Source organism: Tribolium madens, unplaced genomic scaffold (assembly GCF_015345945.1).
Source record: "Tribolium madens isolate multiple individuals breed KSU strain unplaced genomic scaffold, Tmad_KSU_1.1 Scaffold_71;HRSCAF=194;Tcas5.2_LG6, whole genome shotgun sequence".
In the NCBI taxonomy this organism is placed as follows: Eukaryota; Metazoa; Arthropoda; class Insecta; order Coleoptera; family Tenebrionidae; genus Tribolium; species Tribolium madens.
The window spans coordinates 2,904,660-2,925,866 of record NW_025401041.1 but is presented as its reverse complement, the minus strand read 5'-3'; the positions used below and the strand labels follow the sequence as shown (position 1 = coordinate 2,925,866).

Below are 21,207 nucleotides of genomic sequence, written 5' to 3'. Positions count from 1 at the left end.
TTGGCAACCTTGACTTTCAAAGTCAAAAAAATTCTGTCAAAAAATTTGAAAATAATTTTTTAACATTTAACTTTTTTTCATGTCTATTTAATAATAATGATTATCTTGTATACAATGTTTTCTTATAATTATTTAGTAAAAAATTTTACCAATAAAAGTTACAAATAACATTAAACAGAGTTACAATTTAGGATACAGTTTCCTTGTTTCCTCTTTTAATAGCTAAGCTACTACTATAATAGTAAAAAAACTTAGAAAATAATTTTTTCAACAGAAATGAATAGAGTCAAAGTGCAAAACTGAAACTCTCAAACTTCAAAATTTTTATAGATTGAATTTTTTTACATTTTTCCTATGTTACATATATCTTTTCTCTGGGGGGCGAATTTTGGCGCACCTGTATATAATTTCTTTAATTTTTTTTCGTGTTCCTGGTATCTTATTTTTTTTTTGGGGTGCGAATTCTGACACACCCTGTATACTTACCTATCACATTCACTTACGTTTTTTTTAAGAAACAAAGATGATTTTAAGACCGTAGCAGGACTAGTGAAGTAAGAATTTAAAAAATTATTAGTAATATAATTGTAATATAATTTTTTGTAGCAATTTTTTCGACGGACTTGAGAAAATAAAAAATAAAGTAACGTAAGTCGTTTATTTCTTAAAGAATAAAAGAGTACATATTTTTTACAGACGTAATAATTATTATTAAAGACTAAAAAAGACAAATTGTTTTATCATTAGTAAACTCAAACTTCATCCTCTGAATCCTCCTCGTCCTTTTTTATAATCCCCAAAGTCTTCGCAACTCGCTTCACCTTTGCTATGACCTCCTCCTGCACCAGATTAAAGCTCATCGCCAGGAGTGCAATCCCAAACAATAAATACAACGAACACAACGCAATACTAATCGTCGCTCGATTCACATCAACATCGTCAATAATCCCATCGCCGAGAGTATCATGAGTGACCCCTTTCGCCGGCACCAAGTCCCCAAACCCAATCGTGGTCAAAGTAATAAAACAGAAGTAGGCCGCATCCAGCAATTCCCAATTCTCCCAAGACTTGAACAAAAACGCTCCTGCTACAATATAACTAACAACGAGGAAAACACACAACCAGATGGGCACCGGCCGAATCCTCGTCCTCACAATCTCGTAGTAATCGTCCTCATCCTCGTAGAACTCCTCCTCGGAGTCGGGATCATCGAGGTATTTACTCCTGTGTCCGTATCCCAAAGGAGTCATCATTTTGGGACTGGGATTGTGCCGCACTGGGGACTTTTTTCTCCTAGGTCTTGGGCTTCGCCGGGAACCTTGTGAGGAGGAACCCGGGGATGATGCACGTGGTAGTTCCAAGTACTGGGGATTGCGGGACAGAGATTTGGCTCCTTGTCCCTCCAATTCGCGCATCGTAATCCCAGGGATGTTATTGGAGGTGATCTCGTTTTTGTCTACCACGTATTTGTTGCATAGTATGGGGGTTTTTGCCAGGATTATGGGATCCATTTCAATCATGTCATGGTCTTTGCGTCGGTCCAGTGACCCGCTTTTGCGTGTTTGGGAGGACTTTCGCCGGTTTTGGGGAACACTGCTGTCGGAAAACCGGGAGATTTGGGAGGGGCGCATACGGGGGAGGCTGGATCCACGGGAAGTGTGCTGGTCGCGAGAATCCTCATGGTACCTCCATAATTACAAAATTTAATTATTTAATTAATTACCATTGATGAGTACCTCAATTCAGTATCCGAATGTGAGTAGTGACCAATTTCGGATCTCCCGAAGCCACTATCGGCCGATTTCGTTGATGTTCGTACTGACCTTCGAAATGAAGGATTCCTCGAACGTGAAAAGCGCCCCCTGTTTAACAAATTTAATTTATTTTGGAATCAATGTTGCCAGCTGTAGTGAAATTTCATCTGATCTGGTGATTTGGTGAAAACTCTTGTAAAAATTCTAATATATGATTTTTGAAAATGAAAAAAAGTGTTTTTCAACCAGAATTTTTATTATTTCGTCAAAATTTAACCAAATTGGTTGAAATTAGTTCCGTTTGTTTTTTTTTTACAGACATGAAAATGATAATTGATTTTTGTGTTTTTCAAATTTAAAGTGGTTATAAATGATTTTCATCTAGCCAGCTTTGAATTTTCCATGTAAAATAAAACATGCCGCTTTACGAAAATAGGGGTACCTACTTGTTTTAACTCAAAATTAAAAAAACGCCGTTTAATAAGTGTCCACTTCGAAAATAGACTCCAATTATCAACTTGTTTTCTTCCAAAGTATACATTCTTATTAATTATTATTGGAAATTAGTTGAAACAATAAAAGTTTAATTAACAACAATTTAATATTAATTAATAAGTGACACTAATGACAGAACTAGAGCTTTCAAAAAAGTAGAGCGGCACATATCAGGTGAATAAAAAGTATGGAACCAAACGTTTTTTGCTTAAACTATTTATTTTTTGAAAAAACTAATTGATGAGTGCTAAAGTACTATAAAAATGTGATGATTTAACAAGAATAAAATTTTTCGAAATTTCCTTTTATTTTTGAGTTCTACAAAAAAATTAATTTTTTTAAATGGCAACCCACTATAAAATCATTTTTCTCATAAAAGCTATACTCTAAGGATTACAACTATCTGCTTTATTTTTAATTTTTTCAAAAAAATTTTTTCACATAAATTGCAATTTTGACAAAAAAAATCGCATAACTCAAAAACAAAACAAAATTTCGTTCTGAAATTACGTTCACATTTTTTATATTACTTTAATTTACATTAATTATTATTTTCCGGAGGCAAATGATTAAAAATAAAACCGCTTGGTTCCAAACTTTATATTCACCCTGTATAAACTTACATGCAAAAAATTCCAAAGCTGGCTAGATGAAAATGATTTATAACCACTCTGTACTTTATCAGCTAGAAATACAATTATTTCACAAAATTTCTTTAAAAAACAATCCAAAAATTCAACAAATCCGACCAAAAACAGCGTTATTTTTGCCCTTTTCAAGTATTTAAGCACGTTTTTGAAAAAAAAAACAAAAAATTCAAAAAATTTTGTTGAAACAGACTAAAAAATGACAAAATTATATCAAAATTAATATTATTTTGAACTTGTTTTGCTAGACTTACTTCGTTTTTAAACCAGAAGGTCATTTATTTTGCAAAATCTTGCCCAAATACTCAAAAAACAATTCTTTACATTAATTACATTAATTTTTCATTTCTTGAGAGTTTTAGCACGTTTTTCAACTAGAAACGCAATTATTTCGCAAAATTATATTTTTTTTCATTTTTTAAAAGTTCAAGCAGATTTTTAAGCTGAAGTGCTACAGTGTATCAAAAATCACTAAATTGTTATGAAAAAAATACGTAACTCTTGGGCTTTAAGTTGATTTTATCGTGAAATTAAAAAAAAATAATGGAAAACCTGCAAATTGATTAAAAATAATTCTATTTGTTTTTTACAAAATATTACTAAACAGAGTCGCAAAATGATGTTTTTTTTAATGCCCTTTCAGCTAGAAACACAATTATTCTGCAAAATTTTGTTAAAAACAAGCCACATATATATTCAACAAAATAGCTCAAAACGTCGTTATTTTGTCTTTTTTTGAATGTTTAAGCATGTTTTTGAGAAATAAAAACAAAAAGCTCAAAATATTGCTAAAAAATTACTTTATTTTTGAACCAGAAATTCATGTATTTTGCAAAATCTTGTCCAAACACGCCTACAATTTACCAAAAAATTGATATTGATGTGATTTTGTTTGTTTCACTTGATTTAACTGATCTTTGAATAAAATTAAGACAAAAATAAGCTGAGAAACTACAAAATTTAGCCAGAAAATGCTTTTTTAAAGTACTACATGCATACAAAGAGATTTTTTTCCTTCCTTGTCAAATAAACTTTTTTTTTCTTAAAAAAATTATTAAAAAAAAATGAAAGCCTGCTACGATAAATATTGCCAAATTAAAAAAAAATCTGTTAATAAATAACCTCAGCAAATGGAAAACAATTTTATATGGCCCAGCGTCTAGCCTAAAACCTCAGGTTTTTCGCTAGATTCCGCTAACACGAACTAAATAATCAAGAAAATAAGTTTAGAATCCCATTGTTTTTCTTTAGCTAGAAATGCAAAATTTTGTTGAAAACGAGCCAAAAATCACAGAATTAGGCCAAAAAGCATGTCATTTTTGCTTTTTTCAAAAGTTTAAACAGATTTTTAAGCTGAAAACTGCTTTTTTTTCAAAATTTTCCCATACCAATCGTAATTTGGTAAAAATTTAGCAAATTTTTCACCTCGAATCTCTGGCCAATTTTATGTTTTTGATCTGGCAACACTGTTTGGAATACATTAAAGTTTTCCTTACTCTGGAGTCATCCGAGCACTGCTTCGAGTACTTCCACGTTTTGAGCGTTTTCTTTTGGGTCTTTTGGTGCAGAAATAACAACAAACTCTCCAGTATAAAAACCGGAAAGATGTGGCCATGATGTCACCGATGTTGGAAAGGCACAAGAGCATAAGGGGGATTCCCAGAATTGCGTAGAATATTGTGACGATTTTCCCCCACTGGGTTTTGGGGGAAATGTGGCCATAACCTGCATAGAATTTTCACTAAAAACAACGAAATATAAAAAATGCAAAACTCATTTTCAAAGAAATGAGGTAAATCAATTTGCTCAAAAATGTTTAAAATAAATTTTCTAATTTGCTGTTTTTCCTTCATATTTAATTAATAGAAAACACAAAAATTTTGCAATTTTCATTATTTTTAAAATTTTCGGTCTCTTTTTTTTCATTTTTTCTCTTCCGTTTTCTTCTTCTTAGCTTCTTATTTTTATATATTTTTTATAAATTATTTTAGTGTCATGAGCGGCAAAACTGCTACTTTAATGGATTTCAGCCTTAAATTAGATATTGAAAAAAATGTTGTATTTAACTCAGGATTAAAAAAACACTTTATTCTGCACTTTTTTATTAAATTCTAAGAAATGGACTTCAATTTATGCAAAATGGAACCGGCAAATTATCGCAATTATGATGACTTCATAAACCTCGAGAAATCTGCAAATACAGAAAAGGAAAACCAGAGTTAATTTAAACGACATCATCTCAGCCGTTCCAGGCTCATTTTGCATCCACCGTCGATAAAATAAGTCTTTAATCCTCAGAAAATAATTTTTATTGAATTTTCTATCCCAGTTTGGTCCTCTGTAACTCTCAGTTCTTTTTTTTTTTCATCATTTTATCATAAACCGAGAGCTTTATCCTTCTCAATTTTACTGCAAATTATAGAATTACGAAGGATCTCTAAAGTTCAAGTTTGTCAAGACGTAATAAAAATATTTTTATGACGTTCGAAGCGTGGGCACAATAATTTTTTTCTCTCTCTTTCTCTTTAATTACAACCAAACCGAGCGAATAAACGAAATTTAGACTCATTTTAAATATGTAACAATGCGTGTAATTATTCCTCCAGAGTTAAATTCCATTCTAAAAATAAATGAGGAAATTTTCGTTCAATAGCACGAAAACGAAAACAAATTAAATCGATCTTTTAACGAGCATTTAGCTTGAAAAACGATCAAATTTAATAGAACAAAATGATAGTGGAAGTGGACCTTCACGTCGTACATTATGGTAATTAATGGGGTTAGCATTGATGTGTAATAATAGGCCCAAATGACTTCATTAAGACCGTGAAAAAATTTTAGAGGTCTTTGGTACAGGAAATTGCCACTGCTGTTTTTCATTAAAATCAAAAATTTTAAGTAGCAAGAATAATGAGATTTAACCTTTTGTTTCGCTTATTCAACAATAATTACCGGGAAGGTTAGGAATTAAACGAGTTCTCTCAATACTCAGATATTTACATAATTTATGTTTCCGCACCGGAAGTGCTCTTCGAAAGATGCGTTTAATATGCAAAACAGACTATTATCAACAATTTTGCCCAAGTCGGTACTGTTTTAAAATTAGATAGACTCAATATTCTACCAAATATCTTATCTTAATTTGTTTTTGGTGAAAATGGGTGAAATATTCCAAAAATTGTAGATAAAAACTTTTCAGGGTTTTTCAAACAAATTTAAAAACTTTCTAGACAGTTAAAAAGGTTGAAAATTTGATTTTGTAGTTTACATCTCTTTAATAAAAGAAGAAACAAAACTAAAAAAAGAAAAAAAAACTAAAAATACTCTTTTTTTAAGAAAAATATGACAGTAATTAATTTTACTTAAATAAAAAGATGGTTTCCAAAATTATTGGTGAGACACCCTGTATCTTAAAACAATGAGTAAATGCCAATTTTTCGCCTAAAGATCTAGATTCTAGATCGTCCTACTCCCACAATTAGAAAAACAAACAACGAAATTTAAAAAAAGGAAAAAAACACCAAAAACTCTCTTTTTTAAGAAAAGTATGACAGTAATTAATTTTACTTAAATAAAAAGGTAGTTTCCAAATTTATTGGTGAGACACCCTGTATCTTAAAAACCTGAGAAAATGCCAATTTTTCGCCTAAAGATCTAGAGTCTAGATCGACCGACTCCCACAATTAGAAAAACAAACAACAAAACTTAAAAAAAGCACACCCAAAATTCTCTTTTTTAAGAAAAGTATGACAGTAATTAACTTTACTTAAATAAAAAGGTGGTTTCCAAATTTATTGGTAAGACACAGTGTATCTTAAAACCCTGAGAAAATGCCAATTTTTTGCCTAAACATCTAGATTCTAAATCGACCTGAACTCCCACAATTAAAAAAATAAACAACAAAACTAAAAAAAAGAAAAAGAAACACAAAAAACTCTCTTTTTTAAGAAAAGTATAACAGTAATTAATTTTACTTAAATATAAAGTTGGTTTCCAAATTGATTGGTGAGACAGCCTGTATCTTAAAACCCTGAGATTCTAGATCGACCTCAACTCCCACAATTAGCAAATAAATAACAAAACTTAAAAAAAGAAAAAAAACGAAAAACACACTTTTCTGAGAAAAGTATGACAGTAATTTTACTTAATTAAAAAGGTGGTTTCCAAACTTATTGGTGAGACACCCTGAATCTTAAAAGTCTGAGAAAATGCCAATTTTTTGCATAAAGATCTAGATTCTAGATCGACCTCAACTGCCGCAATTAGAAAAATAAACAACAAAATTAAAAAAAAAAAAAAAACTTTTTTTTAAGAAAAGTATGACAGTAATTAATTTTACTTAAATAAAAAGGTGGTTTCCAAATTTATTGGTGAGACACCCTGAATCTTAAAACCCTGAGAAAATGCCAATTTTTGACCTAAAGATCTAGATTCTAGATCGACCTCAACTCCCACAATTAGAAAAATAAACAAAACTTTTAAAAAAACGAAAAACTCTCTTTTTTAAAAAAAAAGTATGACAATAATTAATTTTACTTAAATAAAAAGATGGTTTCCAAAATTATTGGTGAGACACCCTGAATCTTAAAACAATGAGTAAATGCCAATTTTTCGTCTAAAGATCTAGATTCTAGATCGTCCTACTCCCACAATTAGAAAAACAAACAACGAAATTTAAAAAAAGGAAAAAAACACCAAAAACTCTCTTTTNAGGTAGTTTCCAAATTTATTGGTGAGACACCCTGTATCTTAAAAACCTGAGAAAATGCCAATTTTTCGCCTAAAGATCTAGAGTCTAGATCGACCTCAATTTCCACAATTAGAAAAACAAACAATAAAACTTAAAAAGAAACACGAAAAACTCTCTTTTTTAAGAAAAGCATGACAGTAATTAATTTTACTTAAATAAAAGGGTGGTTTCCAAATTTATTGGTGAGACACTCTGTATCTTAAAACCCTGAGAAAACGCCAATTTTTGACCTAATTATCTAGATTCTAAATCAACCTCAACTCCCACAATTAGAAAAACAAACAATAAAACTTAAAAAAAGAAAAAAAAAAACGAAAGACACTCTTTTTTAAGAAAAGTATGACAGTAATTAATTTTACTTAAATAAAAATATGATTTTCAAATTTATTGGTGAGACCGTGTATCTTAAAACCCTGAGATTCTAGATCGACCTCAACTCCCACAATTAGCAAATAAATAACAAAACTTAAAAAAAGAAAAAAAAACGAAAAACACACTTTTCTGAGAAAAGTATGACAGTAATTTTACTTAAATAAAAAGGTGGTGTCCAAATTTATTGGTGAGACACCCTGAATCTTAAAAGTCTGAGAAAATGCCAATTTTGTGCCTAAAGATCTAGATTCTAGATCGACCTCAACTCCCACTATTAGAAAAATAAACAACAAAACTGAAAAAAAAACGAAAAACTCTCTTTATTTAAAAAAAGTATGACAGTAATGAATTTTACTCATATAAAAACATGGTTTCCACATTTATTGGTGAGACACCTTGTATTTTAAAACCTTGAGAAAATGCCAATTTTTCGACTAAAGATCTAGATTCTAGATCGACCTCAAGTCCCACAATTTTTCACAAATCATTGAAAATTCCCCAATATCCACTCTACTCCATTATTCTTTACACATACAGGGTCACTACTCCAAAGACCCAGGCCTACTACAATGGGAATTCCTCTAGTTAGGTGCTGTAAAGCGGCACTCACCATCTACCAGAAAAACTGATGTTTGCAACACATCGCAACAAACCGCTCGCTTTAAATACCGTATTCGACTTTGCGTAGACGATGACAGATTGAGGTCAATGTCAACAAAGTCTGATTTTTCGACCACCGAAGCAGCGGTATGGTACCACTGATCACTTGCACTTTCACACGATCAGATTTTTAACGTTTTAATTAAATTCGTTATGCTGTCTTTGTCTCGGGGGGAAACAGAGGGGGTTCAATGTGCCCCCTCTTCCTCTACTATATAAGCGACTGTAGTATTATTGTTTTGGATTATGTAAGAAGTCAAGTGCAGTACTGAAAAGTGAAAACATGTTACTGAAATTCGGTGAGTGTTCGATTTTGTCAAAAAAAAACGGATTTCCTGAGATTTTAACAATCTTGCAAGTAATTTGCGAAAGTGTTTGATTAATTACGCTCATTTAGTATAGTTCAATGATCAAACTGATCATGGAAAAATATGTCATGGTGCTCGGGTACCCACGCTGGGTGGTGTATGGTTTTGATTTTGACACAATTTTCCTTTATTAAGAATTGTTCCCATTAATTAAAATTTCTAGTTTAATTTAACAAAAATTAAGGATATTGTTCAAGAGTTTTAAAGTTACACAATTTTATACAGCATGCAAAACTCTAATTGTCCACATAGTTTAATTTGAAATATTTTTTGATAAAATAACTGTGGTAGATAATGTCGTATCAACTTTGGTATTTTATCAAAAAGTGAATAACTCGATCACTCATCAAGTCATCAGACAACAAATTCTTTTGCTTCGTTATTTTCTAGTTATGTCAAATATTATTATTATTACACTCATTAATTTGTAATGTGGTGCTTGTCATAAGACATTGTATAACAGTGTTTTCACTCAACTTCATTGTGAAATGATTTTTTTATTTTTATAATTTCTGAAATCTGTTATAATTTTTTTATCTTGCTTAATTTGTACATCTTTTTATTCAATTTTCTTTTTTTGTGTAAGTTTTAAGAACTTGGTTTTTTTCTTTAATTAGTATAATTGAAACAAATCCGATTAAATTAAACATGGCGTTTATAATTTTTGAAGCTTATTATAACTCCTAACCAAAGAGTTAAAGAAACCAATTAGAAATAAAAAAAATATTAATGCCTAAGCAAACATTTAAAATGTCAATAGCTTCACTAATTTAATATTTCTCTAATGAGTTTTTAATAAAAACAGATAATAAAGTTTGCATTATTATGCTGATTAAATGTAATTTTTTATTCACTTAATTTCGTGTGTAACACGGAAAATTTTAAAAATATTTGTGTAAATCATCATTTACAAATAAAAGATTTAAAAATTATAGTTATAGGTTTAACTAGAAAAAAATCGAGATTTTTCTAACTTCGAAAGATGGTTTTATCTAAACCAACACTTCGTGACAATTAAAGACACTTTAGTCGTAAACGTAATCGTAATAACTAAAAAGTGTCAAAGCTTATCTTTAGTATACAGGGTGCGCAAGAACTCGCGCCCCAGAGAAAAATGTCATGTAATACCAAAAGTATGGACAAAATGTTAAAAAAATTTTATCTATAAAAATTTTGAAATTATGAGGGTTTAAATTTTGCACTTTGACTCTATTTACCTATTTCTATTGAAAAAATAATTTTCCAAGTTTTTTTGCTATAGGCTATTAAAAGAGGTAAGAAAAAAGCTGTATCCTAAATTGTAGTTCTGTTTAATGTTATTTGTAGATTTTATTCGCAAATTTTTTGTACCTTTACTAAATAATTGTAAAAAAAACATATACAAGATCATCAGTATTATTAAATTGTCATAAAAAATGTCAAATGTCAAAAAATAAATGCCAAAATTTTGAGAATTTTTTAAACATTTTTTCCATGTATCTTACTTGAAATTTTGTCTGGGGCGCCAGTTCTGACACCCTGTATATTATAGACACCCTGTTTATTATACAAGGTGATTCAAAAGTGTTGGACCATCTCTTGGGTGGAGATAAAAGGCATCCAACTGAGATAAAAGTTCCTATGATAAAAAATGTTTAAACTTTTTTTTCACGAGATATAGCTCTTCAAACATTATACTTTGGGTTAACTTTTTGGCCGTCTCGATTATGCATGAATTTTGTTAGCGGAAACGGCAAATCTTGTAAGGCTGAACAGCTACCTGTTGAAAAAAATCACCAATTTGTCAAAAACATTTAACAAATTAGCAAATTTAATAATAAATTAAATCTAACAACATCGGAAACAAAAAAAACTAAGATGTCTACATGATAATATGAAAATTGATAATTCTGTTTTTTTTTCAAAAACAAAGCTTGAAATAAAAATCTGAATTGATTTTTATGCTTAGCTGAAAGTCTTCTATCACCATTCAATAGTTGGTCCTACACTTTTGAATCACCCGGTATGTACATTTATTCTAAATTTTAACATAACTGACGTGTAAACAATTTTTTAGAGAAAAAAGCAATGAAAACTACACATTTTCAAAAAAATAAATTGGTCTAAAACACCCTTTAAAGACAATTACCGTAACGTTAAAACAAGATATACCAGGTGAATAAAAAATATGGAACCACACGTTTTTTGTTTCTTAGAAAAACTAATTAATGAATGATAAAGTATGTACATACTATTAAAATTTAATGTTTTAAATTTTATTTTCTTTCTGAGTTCTACAAAAATGGTAACGCACTATAAAACCATTTTTTTCATGAAGGTTATGACCTAAAAAAAATTACAGCTAGCTCCTTTATATTTGTTTTTTTTTTCTTAATATTGTACATAAATTGTAATTTTGACATAACTCAAATACAAAACAAAATACGATTTTATTTTTTATGTTATTTTAATTCATATTAATTATTATTTTTTGGAGGCAAATGATTAAAAAAACCGCTCGGGTGCATACTTTATATTCACCCTGTATGTATGGCACTAAAAACTAAAAACTAAAAAATCATTTCATTTTAAACAAAAACAAAATTATTCTTGTATTTGGTATTAATTAAATAAAATTAACCACACTTAAAACATGCTTTACAATAATTATTTCGTTATGTAAAATAACCTTTACAATCTATACTTTGTAAATGGCGTTATGTAGTTATATTTATCTTGCAACTTTTAGTTTAAATGTAGCTTTAATAATAACAAAAAACGAGTGTTATTTAAAATTTTGTTGATATCACGTAATTATCTAAAGTCGCGTTTACAATTACACACAACCGTATGAACTTACGTTAAATTAATAATGGCATTGTTTGGCATTCTAAAGCATAGTTTACACTCGAAGTAACAACTTTTTTTCAGTTCCTCTTATAGCACTATGTGCCGTGTCTTTAGCCAAAGACGATAAGAAATGGGTTTGGGGGGATAACAGACGCGACCAAACCAGTGGTCGTGTAAATTTTGACAGGTGTTGTACCAACCCTCTTCTCACTCTAAAATAATTAAAAATTTAATTCCCAGAGAAGGACGCTACGAAGTCTATGAACCCCAACAATTCCGACCTTCAGAAAACTACTACGAAAGACCCCACATCCAGTACAGGCCCACCAACCGGTAAATCTCCCACTTTCCGAAATCCCTAGATAACATTTTTTTCCAGACCTGGGGGAGTTTATGGCAGCATTGGTGGCAACTATGGCCAAGGCCACCTCTACCCCCAACACCCAACCGACAGCTCCCTCGAAACGGGGATTTTAACCGGCCCTGTACCCTCTTGGGTCAAAGAAGGCCCTTTCAAAAACTACGACAAGTGCAAATGTACCGAAAAATTCAACTGTAACTCTCCTGGAATTTCCTACGGGCATTGCGACGTCGGCAAACAATATTGTTGTTACTCCACGAAAAAATCCGAGCAAGTTGGCGGCCCTTTGCCCAGCCGGCCCCAATACTCCGTCGAGAATGGTGTTTTAGTGGGGCCTGGAGGGCCGGTTGATGTCCCAAGACCGGGAGGGTTTAATAGGCCGAGACCTGGGGGTGGGTTTGGGTTAGGAGGTGGCCGGGTTGAGTATGGCCCTATTAGCAATCGGCCGGTGCATTCGCCCGAAAATGGGATTTTAATTGGGCCAGGAGGGCCGTTTGATAGACCCACAGGGGGGAGGCCTGGAGTTGGAGGAGGTTATGGGCTCAGTAGGGCCGGCAAAAATGGAAATTGAGGGCTCCAAGGCAATTGTAATACAAATCAGAAGACTGCTTAATGTTACAAACCAAATATTTGTATTGATTTTTAATTAATTTTAACTATTTTAACGCTTATCACTTGTCACGTTTGTTTTTATTTATTCTAGCAATAACAAATTGTTAAAATGTGTTTAATATTCGTCGTTCCAAATTGTTAAATAAAGAAAAATATCATTTTAAAAATATCTTTTATTTAATATGAAAGCAAAGTTTTCAAAAAAAAATTACATAGTGTTTCAAAACTTGCGTCGCAGAGAACAATGTCAAAAAAATATCAAATATCAAAAAAATTATATCTATAAAAATTTCGTCATTATGGAAGTTTAAAATTTACTCTATGACTCGCGCCCCAGAGAAAAATTTCAAATAAGATAAAATACCAGGAACATAAAAATTCTGTCAAAAAATTTTGACATTTATTTTTTGACATATGACATTTGACATTTTTATGTCTATTTAATGATACTGATGATCTTGTATACCTATGTTTTTCTATAATTATTTAGTAAAAGTACAAAAATTTAGCCAATAAAAGCCACAAATAACTTTAAACAGAGTTAGAATTTAGGATACAGCTTCCTTGTATCCTCTTAAATAGCCTGTAACAAAAAAACCTTGAAAAAATATTTTTCCAACAGAAATAAATAGTCAATGTGCAAAATTTAAACTTTCATAACTTCGAAATTTTTATAAATAGAATTTTTTAAACTTTTTTTACATGTTCCTAGTATTTACATAGCATTTTTCTCTGGGTCGTGACTTCTGGCGCAGCCTGTATTTGTTATAAAAGTAAAGTAAAGTAAAGTAAAATAAAGTAAATATTTTACGAAATAAATAAAATTTGTTGTAATTTTTTCTTCTTGTTTAATTATGAAAAAAATGTCCACGAGAATCTTGTTTGTTTTTTTTCCTTCTATTCTGTCGATTTTGTTGCAGGCCCGTAGCTAGTGGGAGGGGAGTCAAGTAAGAAGCCCTACTTTGAATATTCTGAGCCCACATCGTTATTTTTCTGGTAAACATAAAAAAATTCAAAAAATAAAGCAAATAAAAATTAAAAAACTCAAAATCTTCTAGAAAGTTTTATACAAAAAGCTTTATCTTCTTGTTCTTGTTTTATTTTATAAAGGTTGATTGTTTTTTTGTTTTTATATATTTGTGTTTAGGTTTCATATTAAGGGCCAGTTTCATAATCGAATTAAAGGAACTTTAAAATTAAAGTCGGCTTAGAATATGCTGATTACTACAGAGTTTTTAACAAAATTTCACAAACTAAATTAACTTTAACTTTAAAGTCACTTTTTTTATTTATTTATTAAGAAACTAGCCCAAGTATTTCCATGTTAATTGTTAAAAAAAATATACAAAAAACAATTGTCTTTTATAAAATAAGGCAAGGACACAAAGATAAATTATTTTGTGTTTAATTTTATTTAAATTTATTTTTTATTTTTTTTAAGTTTGTTTTTTTTTTCTTTTTTTTTCACTTACCTGGGCATTAGTAAGGTACATTCTCTAATTTTTTGGTAATTTTTCATTCACAAACAAAGCCAAAAAACAAAAAGTAATTTTCTCCCAAAAAGTTTAATTCTAATTTTTATACTGACCTACGCAGATTCACTTCCTATAATTGTTTACAAAATCAGAAAAAAAATTAGATTTTGAATTAAACGCAATTTTCCATCTTAACTTTGAAAATCATTATTATTTATGACCTGCTATTTGTGCCATCGTAAATTTAGGTGCAATGGGGAACTATAATTAGGGTAAGATTCCAAGGTTTACAACAAAAAGAGCCTTTAAAGCGGTCGACTAGCAGTAAATGATTCTTTTGTTGGCAAATTATATCATTTTGTCATAAATCTAAGGTCTGGTTTGTGTTTAAATTATTATTTTATTATTTTATTTGGCTAACCAACTCAAAATTTGAAATTGTGATATTAAAGTTTGATGCGCTAACAGGTACAGATTCATTTAGTGTAAAAACTTTATAGGTAAATTAACAGAAAGTATTCATGAAACACGCACAAAACTGTTACGGACTCATTTATTATCAAAAAAAAATTAGAAAAATTCTCAAATTATACCCTATCAATAATTAGTTAGGTATACAAGGTGATTCTTTTAGGGCCTACATTAGAAACTTTTTAACTTCTAATGCAGATAGGAATTTGAAATTTTGTACACAACCCAAATCAACCAGTCTGAGTTCAACTAAATTATTTTCAAAATGGCTGAGCTTCCGGAACTACGAGAAATTGGCGCCAACTTTGAAATTTTAAATGGTACCCACTTATTTTTATTGCATTTTTGAATTCTTCTCTTTAAACTAAGTAAAATGTACCTAGTTGTTAGTACTTAACTATCATCGTTTTTGACATATGTCAATTTTTTTGGTCAAAATTTGCACTTGCAGGGGTTCATTCAAAACATCACAGCTCTTGAACCCTTTGCGATAAGTGAATATTTTTTGTTGCATTCGAAAACCAAAGGTTCGAAAAGTTTTCTAGAATTTTCAAAATTGTTGTCTGTCAAATTGCAAGGCTAGTATGATTTTTTGAAAATGAAATGATCATTAACAAACAGCTTTAACTCAGTTTTTTCAAATGAAATGACTCTATTTTCTCAACGGCAATCAAAACTACATCAATTTGTAGAAGGACTTTTATCAACATGTCCTATACCTATCTCTTATAGTTTTTGAAATAATCACAAAAAACATGTTAATGTTTTTATTTTTATAGTTAATCACGTAGGCTTTGGAAAAATACAATAAGATATACTTATAATTAATACAGATGTTCGATATGTTTACCATTTTCAAACAGTCCAAAACTCGATGGTGAACTGATTTGAGTGGCTTCCATTAGTTCATTTGGTTGAAGATTATTAAATGCCGGTAATTCCGGATGGGTGTTGTGTAGACTAATAAATCTTTAATTCGTTTTGATCATTTTCCAAAGGCTACGTGATTTACTATAAAAATAAAAAACAAAACCACGTTTTTCGTGATTATTTCAGAAACTGTAAGAGATGGATATAGGACATGTTGAAAAAAGTCCTTCTACAAATCGATGTACTTTCGATTGCCGTTGAGAAAATGGGGTCATTTTATTTGAAAAAACTGAGTTATAGCTGTTTGTTACATATCATTTTCAAAAAATCATATAAGCTTTGCAATTTGACAGTTGACAATTTTGAAAATTTTAGGAAACTCTTCGAACCTTTGGTTATCAAATGCAAGAAAAATTATTTACTTATTGCAAACGGTTCAAGAGCTGTGATGTTTTTAATAAACCTCTGCAAATGAAAATTTTGAGCAAAAAATTGACACATGTCAAAAAATATGATAGATAAGTACTAACAACTAGGTACATTTTACTCAGTTTGGAGAGGAGAATTCAAAAATGCAATAAAAATAATTGGTTACCATTTAAAATTTCAAAGTTGGCGCCAATTTCTCGTAGTTCCGGAAGTTCAGCCATTTTGAAAATAATTTAGTTGAACTCAGACTGATTGATTTGGGTTATGTACAAAATTTCAAATTTCTATCTGCATTAGAAGTTTCTAATATAGGCCCTAAAAGAATCACCTTGTATAATATGAAATATCGCCAATTTTTATTAATTAGAAGTCGCGAGTTAAAATGGGCGTAACCGATGGCGCACCGGTATAGTATTTAAAAAAATAAAATCGACCTGTTCGAGGATTTTTCTGAAAAAAACTGCAGAACGTCTCTAGCCCCACTAAAAATTTTGGGGACCCTACTTAAAAATTGTTTCTAGCTACGGGCCTGTTTTGATGAGCCCTTTCTCATTCTCGCTGCTATTATTGTGTTATTATCCAAGTTCATGGAAGTTTTTCAATTATAAATGGATTGCCTGAAGAGGTAACGCTGACGATTGCCGTCTCTTTTACGCTAGGAGAATCTTGTTGGCGCAATCTCTTGGGATTAATTCGCGAAGTTGGAAACTATTTAATTGTGAAACTAGCAGTGCGCTACTGCATTTTCTTTGTTTGTCTCTTAGCTTGGCGAAGGTGTCGTCTTTTTGTACAACACCTTGGTAGAAATGATACAATTACGAATCACGTAGGTGTTTGTATTTGGTAATTGTTTCCAGTCTGACTCGATTTACCGGAAGAGGAATTAATTGTCCGGAATGGACTATCCAATAAGAGATTAAATTGTCGCGATTATAATTACGGTGTAAGATGGCGTGTATATAGCGACTTGGGGCGTGGAGAACTGCCTTTATTGGACGCAAGTGAAAATGAAAATTTAATTGGACGGGGGAATACTCGAGTGACTTACTTTTATTAGAGAGATAAGTGGCTGGAATGTGAGATATGAGAGGCTTTTTAATTAGATGAAATAAAGGAGGCGGCAATAAAATTTTAGGGTAATAAGGACGAAAAGAGGAAAGTTTATTTGGGGTTGAGATATGGTACCTATAAAGTGCAAAATAATGGCGGAAAATGGAAAATAAGGATTTTTTACTGCCAGTGCAACGCTACAAAACTATAAAGATATGAGAGTTTTACGCTGAAAATACTATTTCTCATATCTAATTCTTACGAAATTATTTTTTATTTTAAATTTATTAATAAATACAGGGTGCGGCACAACTTGCGCCCCAAAGAAATATGCCATGAAATAAATGTTATCTATAAAAATTTCGAAGTTATGAGAGTTTAAATTTTGCACTTTGAGTTTTTTTATTTCTGTTGAGAAAATAATTTTCAAAGTTTTTTGCTTCAGGCTATTAGAAGAGAAAACAACAACAAAATTGTAACTCTGTTTATATGTGACTTTTATTGGCAAAATTTTGTACCTTTATTAAATAATTATAAAAAAAAACATATACAAAATCATCAGTATGATTAAATAGAGATAAAAAAATATCAAATGTCAAAAAATAAATGTCAAAATTTTTTGACAGATAGAATTTTTTTTAAACATTTTTTCCATGTTCTTATCTTACTTTTTTCTCTAGGGCGAGAGTTCTGACACACCCTGTATATATATTCAAAAACTTAAAATCCAAAAGCAGAATGCTCCAATTCGAAGTTTCGAAATTTCAAGATTTAAAAATCGAAGATTACAAATATTTCAAATTCTAATAATAATAATAAGAATAATTTTAATTGACGGACACGGAATTTTGGACGATTTGTCATTCGACTGACAATAAAATGTAAAACGGGCTTTAGGCAACTAACCTCACTTTCGGTTTTTGTAATTTTTATCCTAAGAGCGAGAGAAAAAATGACAACAAATTAAAATAATTTATTGATCTTATATAAAAACACATATTGCTGACATTATTGTTTCGGAAAATCGACGCCAAAAATAAATTTCAACTATGTAAAACTTTCAAATTTTAGGTTCAAACGTCAATCATAATGACAATAAAGCGTGGCTTACATTGACATTTTTTGAACTGTCATAAATATGATGTCCAAAATTCCGTGTCCGCCAGTGTATCCTTTACATTAAGTATAATATGATTATAAAATTATATACAAATTCTAAAATTTTCAAAGATTCTAAAGGTTTGATTTTTCGAAGTTTAAAGATTTAAAGCAATAAAGTTTCAATATTTAAGTCCCGATTAAAAAAAAAAAAATTTACATTTTACCGTTCTCAGGTTTCTATTTTCTATAAGATTTTAGATTTGTAAGCATATAAATCATTCAAGATCATCAGTATCATTAAATAGACATAAAAATGTGAAATGTCAAAAAATATATGTTAAAATTTTTTGACATATTTTTTTAAATATTTTCCTGATATCTTATCTTACTTGGAATTTTTGTCTGGGGCACAAGTTTTGACACACTCTGTATAAGAAAGTAGTCGCAATATTTTAGAACAACCAGGACTACACACATTTTAACAATTTACTTTTGCAACAATAAATAAATAGTATATTAAAATTTAAAATGCGACAATCGTTTGTTCCTCAACTCTTGCTTGAATGAATTTCTCTATAACGATTATTTTATATATTTTTTTCTATTTTGCCCTTTTTGCAATAAAAAAAAACTATTTTAGAGAATTTTGCGTCAGTTGGTAGTAGTGTTATTCATGAAGGCGTTGGAAAATTAAACTCAAACCGAAGTGACAATTTGGAAATGCATTCCCAAGATTTTTTCATGTTTGCCATCAAAAATTCAGGAATTGTTAAGTTTGTTGAAAGCAATTTACCTACTTCAAATGACAATGTCACCAACATTAAAACATAAAATGCACTAGTCTATTAGCGTACCTACTATGAAAAACTATTAACGCACCCAAACGAGTTCGTTAATGGCGTTATTAAAAACACAAAATAGAAAAAAAAGTATTATTAAGCTATTTTCACTAAAAGTTAGCTTATAGTTAAAGGCTGTTTTACACATTGAAATAATTAAATTTCTGGTCAAAGCAGCTTATGATTTTCAAATTAAACTGACAACAAAAAATATACTCTTTTTCATGTTAATGTGCATCAAGTAGGTTAGAGAAATCTAAATGCATCTTTAAGTTAAAGGCTGATTCACACAAAATGTGTCATCAATGTCATTAAGAACAAATTTAATCACATCAATAACGACAAAAATCTTTATGTTTGCTACCGTATGTTAATTACGCTCTTAATTTTAATTATTTTTTGCTACCTGGGGTACATATTTATGTATTTGAAAAAATATGTAATTTGTGGGGAAGATTGAGGTTAGGATTGTTTAAATTTTTGCATGGTCGCATTTTGCATGATCCCTTTCGATATCTATTAATATGAAAACGAGTATATAAGAATGTTAACTGAACACTTGGCATAATATCCTAAAAATAATGTATTTTGTTTAAAAACAGCAGGAATGAAATTAAACAACTAACATAAAATAAACAGAACCGAATCTGGCAATTTCTGGCATTGTTTCAACCGCTTCTCTTCAAACAATTAAGATTTTGATAAATTTTAATCCTGAAATAACAATATTTTATACAGCAAGTGTTTATAACTTTTTTAACTTGATTATTTAAATAGTTTTCATTGTAGTAATTTTTTTCCGTTTTTTAAAAACGAAGGTAAAGATCTTGTCATTTTTCTTGAAAATAAAAATATAAAATAAAATTCGTTCAGATGTTTAAAATTAATCAGCTGTACCAACTCTTGCAATTTTATCTATTCTGCAATAGTGGGAAAACTCCATTAAAAACGAATATCTTTCAGAGGGTGTAGCTCGCTTACGTAACATTTTTTGATAGGTACATGTTCATAGGAAACTTTTGTCTTAAAATTGAATATTCTATCACCCGTTAAGTTTGTAACAATAAAAACGGAATACCCTGTATAAGTCATAATCAAACAATAAGACTAAATTCTTCCCTCCAGTCTATGTGACACAACTTTAATTGTTTCTGCTCTTTTTGTTTTAAATTTTTGCATCAAAAAACGCAAGTTGTCTAAAATATCGACTATATTTTTATTTTTTATAATTTGTTTTTTGTGTTTTGCGCCAAAAGCGGTAGTTTTTTGCTTGCCTATCGTGGTGATGACAATGATGGAATAGAATAAAGCTCCAGTGCTGGTCCATTGGACAATATTGGGGTCTTCCTCGCCATCCCAACCGTCCTTAGTCATGGCTTTAAGGATGGCACCTTCAAATTCCTTCAGATAAGTTTCAGCACCCAACTTAAATTTATCTTCCCGGAGGACATCTAATGAAGTTGTTAGATTCCATAAGTGGGAGGTTACGTTGTAGCGAAGTTTGCTAATGTTGCGCTTTATCTGGAAAATCATCAAGAACTAAATAGTGTTATTCCCAAAATAGTCGCATCGTGATTAACAAATCATCAGTTTCCCTCGCACGTGACCTGAAACTTTTTCCACATGCCTTCGCATTTTCAAATATGCACCCTCCCCCATGTCATCCGCGTACGTCGCGTATTTATCCGCCGTTATTTGAATTTCAATAGAAATTCCTTCGTTCGTGATATTGTCGCTCTAAATATTTCGTTAAGAATGCCGCAAAACGATACTCACATCTTTTTCGTGGTGCACTTCCAAAGCTTCGAACGTGAAAGCGCCTAGAACACAATAAGACACCACCATTGAAACCAAAGTTATATGCGAGAGGAGACACGTTATTGTTTTCCATGTATAATGCATGAAACTTGCACAGACACTCGGTTTATCGTAGTCTAACATCTCGGGATCAGATCGGCTGTAACGAGACATTTTTTTTCATGAAATTTCCAGTTATTTTAGAAAATTTGCTTCGAGAGATTTGTTGCCACAGATTTCTTTCAAATACTGAGCTATTTATAACAATAAGTCTCACGTGCGTGTGTGCGGCGCAAGCAGGAAAAAAGTATTTTTGATTCATTTACT

General features: G+C 30.5%; 2 protein-coding genes across 2 annotated transcripts; one reads left to right on the top strand and one right to left on the bottom strand.

The window, feature by feature from the left end:
- Positions 1 to 644: 644 nt before the first annotated feature.
- LOC123008529 lies at positions 645 to 21,115 on the bottom strand. Its single transcript, XM_044404377.1, has 5 exons — positions 20,860 to 21,115; positions 20,358 to 20,604; positions 4,393 to 4,621; positions 1,737 to 1,862; positions 645 to 1,686 (listed from the first exon to the last, which is right to left on the bottom strand). Exons 1-5 carry the CDS (start codon positions 21,052 to 21,054, stop codon positions 753 to 755), a joined length of 1,731 nt encoding a protein of 576 aa, XP_044260312.1. The 5' UTR covers positions 21,055 to 21,115; the 3' UTR covers positions 645 to 752.
- On the top strand, positions 8,823 to 13,010 carry LOC123008530. The gene is made up of 4 exons (XM_044404378.1): positions 8,823 to 8,977; positions 11,957 to 12,062; positions 12,116 to 12,208; positions 12,255 to 13,010. The coding sequence occupies exons 1-4, from the start codon at positions 8,962 to 8,964 to the stop codon at positions 12,805 to 12,807; spliced, it is 768 nt and encodes a 255-aa protein (XP_044260313.1). The 5' UTR covers positions 8,823 to 8,961; the 3' UTR covers positions 12,808 to 13,010.
- Positions 21,116 to 21,207: the final 92 nt, after the last annotated feature.

What these genes read in the sequence shown, in the direction of transcription:
- LOC123008530 (XM_044404378.1), top strand. An exon ending in GGTCGTGTAAATTTTGACAG is followed by an intron (nt 12,063 to 12,115) that starts GTGTTGTACCAA and finishes TTTAATTCCCAG; the next exon opens with AGAAGGACGCTACGAAGTCT. An exon ending in CAGTACAGGCCCACCAACCG is followed by an intron (nt 12,209 to 12,254) that starts GTAAATCTCCCA and finishes ATTTTTTTCCAG; the next exon opens with ACCTGGGGGAGTTTATGGCA.
- LOC123008529 (XM_044404377.1), bottom strand. Translation starts at nt 21,054, where the DNA reads ATGTCTCGTTACAGCCGATCTGATCCCGAGATGTTAGACTACGATAAA. An exon ending in CATTGTCATCACCACGATAG is followed by an intron (nt 4,622 to 20,357) that starts GCAAGCAAAAAA and finishes AATTCTATGCAG; the next exon opens with GTTATGGCCACATTTCCCCC. An exon ending in AGTGCTCGGATGACTCCAGA is followed by an intron (nt 1,863 to 4,392) that starts GTAAGGAAAACT and finishes TTTGTTAAACAG; the next exon opens with GGGGCGCTTTTCACGTTCGA.